At 46.2% G+C, this 7846-nt stretch overlaps 1 protein-coding gene across 1 annotated transcript; it reads right to left on the reverse strand.

The window, feature by feature from the left end:
- Positions 1-385: 385 nt before the first annotated feature.
- ednrba (endothelin receptor Ba) lies at positions 386-6766 on the reverse strand. The gene is made up of 8 exons (XM_017420146.3): positions 6502-6766; positions 4425-4901; positions 3617-3729; positions 2492-2696; positions 1821-1970; positions 1395-1528; positions 1193-1301; positions 386-643 (listed from the first exon to the last, which is right to left on the reverse strand). Exons 2-8 carry the CDS (start codon positions 4842-4844, stop codon positions 509-511), a joined length of 1266 nt encoding a protein of 421 aa, XP_017275635.1. The 5' UTR covers positions 4845-4901; positions 6502-6766; the 3' UTR covers positions 386-508.
- Positions 6767-7846: the final 1080 nt, after the last annotated feature.

The raw sequence follows: 7846 nt of genomic DNA on the forward strand, positions 1-7846 counted from the left end.
AATCTTTTTAAAGCGATAGTACAATAGGTCATCATTTCCCATCTGGTAACCTTGCCTGGCATGGAAACTACAGCAGATTGAAGGAGCGCAGCCGTATCCATGTAAATGTGTTGGGGTTTTTTTCTTCTTGTTGATTCGCCACAATAAGCAGTGAAAAAAACACCAAAAGAATTTACAGAGACCACTCTCGTATAAACGGGGCCTTACTCCCCGTATTACATTACACTGCTTTTCAACATTTCCCACATTAGTTGTAGTTTAGACCAGTTTACTGGTTAAGCTCCGACAAATCTCACTCTTGTTTTCCATTATGACAGTTCCTGAAGTCCTCTGATGTTTCCATGTAGTTCCAGAAAGGCCCATCTGGACAGTTTATGTGTCAACGTAGATGAGAAAAGACTGAGACCACCTTCACTCAGTCACACATCAGTTTATATACATTTTTGTTCTTTTCTGGGTTTTTTTTTTGTCCTTTTTACATCCTCCTGTCATACGTCCAGCTGCCTGCTCAGGCTGTGATGGACTTGTTGGTGGTCCGGGAGTTGCTCTGCTCAGAGGCTTGGTCTGTGACTTTGAGCTTCATACACGATTGCTTCTCATCCAGTAACATCTCTGCGGGAAGACACCAGCAGCACAGACAGGACTGGAAGAGAGAAGACGTTCAGAGAAAAGATGGGACACATTTTCAAAAGGAGAAAGAATGCAAACACTGTTTAGTTTGAACAACACAGCCTTGTATTGACGTACGATTAATACCGGTGCTCTCGTCAAAAACTAGGCAAGTTTGTTAACCAAAGTGTCAAGCTGGAGGGAAGTTCAGAGCAGATTTCAGCTGCCTGAAACAATTTAATCCTCTCATTTCTATATCACTTAAAATAAACAGTCTTATGGGTTTTCTTTTTACGCTGCTTTACTTTTGTATCAGGAAACTGGGTGTCAACACAATCGCTTCCCACATGGAACCACCCACCGCACTCCAACACAAACAGGCATCAGCGTACATAACTCTAGATGTCTACAGAAACAATTGTCTGATGCAAACGGGTGTAAAAGTTGTCTTTAGCATGAGCTTCTCTAAACTGAGAACCTTCCGACTACTGTCTACAGCAGGTAAGACACTTCCTACTGCTTACGACTCCACAGAACACTGCTTAAAAAAAGCCCCACTGACACTGAGAAAGCCGGATCTTACCCTGAAGCAGCTCTTGAAGCGCTTGCTGACCATATAGAGGGCGATGGGGTTGATGCAGGAGTTGATGGAGGCCATATTGATGCCGATGTAGTCCAGCACCAAAAAGAAACTACAACGGTCACAGACACACATTAAGTGTCCCACTTTTTTCATGTTCGTTCATTTATTTTTATTCCTAAAGCTGAAGTATTTCCCTCCATACCTGAGCAGCTCGCAGCGGTTCGGATCTTTTTCATCGTAGATGGTGAGCTTCAGGATTCGGCTGAGGTGGAGAGGCAGCCAGCACAGGGCGAAGACCAGAACCAGGCAGAACACCGTCTTCGCCACCTCCCTCCGCTGAACAGACACAGACACGCGCACACAAATCATCCGCATTTGGCCCTGAAGTGACTGCGCTGACATTCTGGTCTCCGTGGACTCTTTATATCATTGAAAGCATATTGTTTTGCCATAAAACTTGCGATCACAAATCAAGTTAATTAGAGATAATTCTGTCTCTAATTTGGCTGATTTATTGTTGGTGCCTAAGAATCGATACTGAACTTTTACAGTTTTGATTAAACTTCCTTGTAAATGCGCAAAACAGGCTCGGGAGAAAGTATTTCCTCTCGGCTTGCGGCTTGCTGACCTGTTTGAGGTGGTCACTGAGAGCAATCTGCACGCCGTTCTTCTTCCTCAGCATCTCGCAGGTCATCAGGGTGTAGAAGATGGCGGTGCAGGCCAGCGGCAAGCAGAAGTACGCGCTGAACAGCCACCAGTCTTTTGCTGATTTGTAAAACTGCACAGAGAGGAGAGAGGGGAGTGAGGCGGGGGGGTATGCGCAAACATCTGCCCGGGGGGAGCAGAGCAGCAGACGCAGATTTAATGGAGTGAAGTCACAGTTTGACCCGAACTCGAGTGAGGAAAGTCAAGGGTGGTTTTCAAGCTGTTGCGGTCAGGGTCTGTTGATTTATCAAAAAGACTTCGGTGAAAATGAAGCCGGTACTTTTGAGAGTTCGGGGAACTGGAACATATATAAATGAACTTTCTGCCAACCAAATGGAGCCACCTCCCTCCTTGTCATATATAATTGGCAGGGCTTTGTTTTCGGCTAACTCCTTCCAACCCTCGTTTAGCTATTAAATTGTCACAGTGTGACTGTGAGTTTAAGCATTCTTACGTTAAGGAATGCTTTCATATCCACGCACGGCATGCACACATCTGCACGGCTGCCTCTCTCCGTCTTTGTCTGCGCGTCCCGTTTCACACGCAGCTGAATCAACACGCACCGTTTCCCCCCTCTAAGCTGTGGAAGCTCACCCTCATAAAGTATGTTGTCTGCATGGGATGCAGCAGGCAGATTCTCAAGTGGTCTCCTTTGTAGTCCATGGTGATCATGTCGAAGGCTATTGCTTCTGGCACAGCGAGGACGATGGATAAGATCCAGATGAGCGCTATCTCAATAGCCATCCACTTTGGAACTCCGATTCCTTTGATCCGACTCCAAGAGGCCACGGCACGATACCTGAAAACAAAAAAAAGCATCAATGTGAAATCAGTTACCAACAAATTGGGTACAGAGCTTGTCTTAAATAGATCTCTCTCTTGCGCTTGCCTTCCACATTGAATCATGAACCTGCTGCAACATAAAAAAATTTTTTTTAAATCAGCCAGAATGTGGATGGTGTTTGCAGGGTCTCTGTGAGATCTTCAGGAGCGTATTAATGAGTTCCTCATTAGGTGCAACAGAGTGACAGGGCAAAGTGGGGTTTTAGGAAAGGTTGATTAATGTGGATTCTTCAAACATTAGCCAATTAATCGGTCTACCTTAGGTTCGATCAGAACTTCTGTAGTGAGGTTGTTGTGGTTTATCGCTGAGGTAGCAGCGAATTGCCACCCTGTGTGGGGCATGGTAGCGACGGCAGTGTATTCGTGATGCAGGGTCCCCAACACCGGTTTGGCTTGGTCGTCAAGAATTTGATAAAGGCTCGGTCCCTTTGGCCTCTTGTCTAAGCCCCAAGATCATGAAAACAGCCAAGATGTGAGCATCGTGCTAGTGTGGTGCAATCTAGTGCCTAACGGCGTCCTGATGTGGTCTCAAAGAGTTGCATATAGGGCGGAGTGAGAGAGGAGGAGAGCGCCTCAGGAATGCGGAACATAGAAGGAAAACCCCATTTGGCGAGTACCAAGAAAGCACTGCTGTGATGGCAATCCAGCCGTGTTCTAATAGGTCGTGGAGAGCATAGGTGGGGTCGTCATCCCAGTGTAAAGGGTGCCTTAGAGTTTGGATTCCATTGGTATATCTACAGTTTGTAGGAAATACAGCCTACAAGCCCAAAACCCTTGTTAACCGGTGGCAGCTCCAAAGCAGGCGGTGCTTTTTGGCGTTACGAAAACAAAGCTAACATGGCACAGGAAGTGCGCGTTTGGGTTGCGGCTGCGTACCTGTCAATACTCAAAGCGCACAGACTCAGCACGGTAATCCCCACCGAGGCCTTCTGGATGAACGGCACCAGCTTGCACAGAACCACCCCGAACGGCCAGTCCTCCGCCAGGAGCTGGAGACAGATCGCAACACACAGAGTCTCAGTCACTGGGTTTAAAGCAGGGTTTGGAATGAGACAAATAGTGTTTCATCACAAGAATCCAATGCAGAACAAATGCAGGAATGCGAACTCACTGTTTCTAGGGAACACTTGGTGGTTGTAACTTATCTTTTTGTCAAAAGGGTGGATTGATTTAAAACCACCCCAGTTTTAACCTCTGAACGCTGCAGCCAAACGAAATGCAAAAGAGCACAGCTGAACACGAATAACTTGGGGCGTTTTGGAGTGAATTTATTTATTTATTTTTGATTAGTTGAATGGAATGTGAGTGGAAATCATTTGAAATCACGTGAGCGAGTGTTTCCCCCGCACCACCCTGCCTGTTCTGTCAGCGCCTCTATGTGAAGCTTCGGCGGGTTGTTTTAACACGCTTAGCCAAATATACGGATTGGTCCCGTCTACCTCTCACTCACGCAAAAAAGAAACGAGCCGGGAGACAGGAGGGGATATGGAGGGGGTTCAGATTCTATTAGAGGAATAACACTTGATTATAGGGACAGGAATGGTGTGGGCGAGGGGCTCAAAGCTCGGTAAGGAGTATAGCTATTTCTATGTGAGCTCGAAAAATAACGTTAGAATTCCTACAGGGGTGTTACACAAGGAAACACAAAAACTGCTACTAAATAATCCCCAACACCTTGCTTTACCTTGTAAACATTAATGGGGATGCCGATGACGATGTGCAGCAGGTCTCCCAGGGCCAGGCTGCCGATGAGTATGTTCGGCCCATTCCTCATGCACTTATTCTTATAGATGATCCTCAGGAGGGCCGAGTTGCCGATGATGCCGACGACGAACACCAGGCAGGACACCACCGTGTTGATGTACTTGAACGTGTCCCGGATCTCCGTGGGGCCCGTGCACATGGGCGGAAAGCGGCGGCGGGGCATGGTGAAGTTGGGCCTCGCCGGACCCTGCACCTCCCGCTCCACCAGCCCGGGCCTCTGGGTGGCAGCGGGAGGCGCCTGGGGGCCCCGCCTCTGGGGTTCAAGCTGCCCGCTGACCACGAGCAGGTGAGCCACCAGGAGGAGGAGGAGGAGCTCCAGGCAGGGGAGACGGGTCTTCATCTCAGGGCTTTGGTTGTGTTCGACCGAACAACTGACGCCGGTCCTCCGACGTGTCCCCTGGGACAAAAAAAAAAGAAAAAGAGGCAAGAAAAATGCTGCAGTGTGAGCGTTACTCGAGGCAGAATTGTTCGTGGGTCAGAAAAAACAATATGGGGCAAAGTAACTCTGCACAGAGGTAGAACATTCCGATACAAATCCGATACACTTTATTTGGAGTCGGGAAATCAAGAAAACAAACTGAAGTCAGGAGAGATCCACAACCTCACCACAGAAATAACATTACAGTGATTTATTTAGTTCCTTCAGGCCCAGCAGGGGCCTGTGTTGGGCTGTCTCTGAAAAACTAAACATTTGTTTTATTTGAATTATATAAATCTTATAAAGCATTTGGGACCAGACACCATGTGACAGAATGAGACCTCAAATCGTTCACGGTTACACCACCATCAGTTTCTCGGTACATTGTTGTTTACATAAAACCATGTGGTAATTTGCCAATGTAAGCAGCAGCAGCTAGCTGTGGCACTTCCCGCACAGCCTGAAGCCCTTCTGGCAGGAATCTTACATGTCTGCTGCAATAATTGGGCAATTTGAAACTAATGGCGATGTAAAGGTTTCACCAGAACTACTCTCACATTTCAGGGATAGAACTGTTTTTTCTCCAAACAGGAGTTGTTCAAAGACCTATCTACAGCGGGTAAGATATTAACCATCTATAACCTGAGAATGGATTCCTTACTGAACGCGTTTTACCATCTGCCAGAAAGAATATGTGGCACAGACATTTAAATGATACTTTGAGTCTATTTGACTTTGATAAGATTGTAAAGAGAGGCGTTTAAGGGTTTGAACCGTGCCTGAACACCCTTCAGCCTGTTAAACCAACACTTCTGACTCTGATTTATAAAAAGGCAGAAACATCATGTGATGTACGAGAGACGTACGCTGTATGAAATAACACCAAATATCAAAGTAAGTGTTTTAGTTACAGAGAAAACACAGACGGATTCTAAACATTGTCGGTCCTCTTCTTGTTTCAGTTCATATTATTACTTAGAGGTGTTGGAATAATGAATAATGTAGTGAAAACCTGACGCTCGGATGAAAGAGAGGTTAGTGGGAAAGTTTCTTCACTTTCTGTCAGCAGGATAATCTTTTTTCCAGTCTCTCTTTTTATTTATTTTTTTATGCTCACACTGGTGGATCACATCTAAGCATCTAAAAGACGTCCACTGCCGCTCAAAATTGTGTTGTGGAAAGCTGACAAAAAAAAAAAAAAGCTGATTTAAGTTTTCAGAAAATCCAATTTTCAGACATCCATCCAGTTTTAGTCGCTCATTCTAAGCCAGATGCATTTTCACCATTTGTGGCTTTTTCAGGAAAGGAAAGCAAAGTTTCAAAGTGCTTTCTGTGGGGAAAAAACAACTGTTTTTGTAACTCAAAAAAGGATTAAAGAAAAAAGGTATTACATTAACAACAATACTTGGATGTTTTGATTGATTTGGAGTGAAATAATTTTGGAAAACCTGAATCCAAAAGAAAGGTTAACAGTCTGAGAAGCTTTTCGATGATTCTATGAATTGAAAGAAGCTTGAAGAAAGTCTCTAAGTCAACCGGAGGATGCGTTCAGGTTCTTGCTGTCCTGGTTCTGACTTACCTAAAGCCCAAACAGAGGCGGGACGTCTCCAGCTGTCCGTAGAGGAAAGCTCTCCGGTGGCTCTCAGGACCGTAGCAGACTCCCAGATGTGAAGGGATGTGGTTCCAGCAGTGACGGCCCGCTCATCGCCAACAGAGGCAGATCCAGGTACGAGGTTCTGCTGACCGGTTCTGACTTGCCGAGCCTCAGAGTGCTCAGCTCGATCCCTGCCCTCCCGAGCCCTCCTCCTCTTATGGAGCCGGGAGGAAGGCGGGAGGAGGCGCACGTCCTACCCCAACCCTGCTCCCGTCTCATTGGGAGAGACGGACTGAAATCACAAGCCGTCTCCACACAAAGTTCCATTGTGTTCACTTGTTCACGACGCCTTCAGGATGAATCGTTTATTCTTATTATTGCCTGCAGGGGGTTCGTCGTGACTTCTTTACGTCCCATTAAAGTGTTCCGGTTGGATCCTTCTCTCCGTAAGGGAGGAAGACTCGGCAGCAACAGGCGTTTGGAGCTGAAATGTTGCAGAAGGAATAAAAAAGGGGAAGCCTCGCGAAAGTCCATTTTCACCCCATCACGCAGACTTTTATTCCCATTCCCTTCAATTACGTGTCAGAGTGGAGCTTTTTGTGCAGCCAAGAGTAACGTCACTGTTTCTGTTCTTCCAACAGACCCTAAAAATGACATTTTTCTTTAGATAAAATTCCAACCATGTTCATATATTTGGGATCTTTTCTCTGGGTCCCCTTCTTCCTCACCCTGATATCAGCTCTAAGTTGATCGGCCTCTTTGCTGTGAACTCCCTCACGTGGAAAAATGTGTTTTCACCTTATTGACCCCTCAGACTACTGTTGGTGTGCTGTCGATCTGAGATACTGGCACATTTGTTGTGTGGCTCCTGCCTGCGAGGATTAGGCTGGATGTGTGTGTGTATCAACAGAGTAGCATCTGTTCAGTTGTGTTTTTTAGATGTAAGCGTGTCCACTTTTTGGACTGATTAAACCTCTCCAGTCCTGCTTCACTGTTTGATTTAATGAGATATCACAGCACGAGTTTAACAGATTGAGTTCTCCATAGGTTGGACGGTCAAACACCTCAGATGGTGTGCCCTAAAGCTGGATTTAGACTCTGAGAGAGGTCAAGAAATCGGCTTTAGTGAAATGACTCCATAGCAGTTCATCCGATTTCCCACATGAACACGCCCACAACGAAGCTCTGACCAATCACACGATAGCTCCCTTGGAGAGCGGGTTCTGCCCGGCCCGGACCTTCTGCACAGGTCGAGCAGATTTCAGAGCCATCCTTGAACTCTGTGCTAAAAACAAAGATAGAATTATTACTTTATACATCGAAACAACCA

The sequence above is a fragment of the Kryptolebias marmoratus genome, linkage group LG20 (genome assembly GCF_001649575.2).
Source record: "Kryptolebias marmoratus isolate JLee-2015 linkage group LG20, ASM164957v2, whole genome shotgun sequence".
NCBI lineage: Eukaryota > Metazoa > Chordata > Actinopteri > Cyprinodontiformes > Rivulidae > Kryptolebias > Kryptolebias marmoratus.

Excerpts from the sequence above, each read along its gene's own strand:
- ednrba (XM_017420146.3), bottom strand. The coding sequence starts at position 4,844 with ATGAAGACCCGTCTCCCCTGCCTGGAGCTCCTCCTCCTCCTCCTGGTG. Across the intron at positions 1,971-2,491 it reads AGACAACATACTTTATGAGG|TTTTACAAATCAGCAAAAGA; the intron begins GTGAGCTTCCAC and ends CTCTCTGTGCAG. Across the intron at positions 1,302-1,394 it reads AACCGCTGCGAGCTGCTCAG|TTTCTTTTTGGTGCTGGACT; the intron begins GTATGGAGGGAA and ends TGACCGTTGTAG.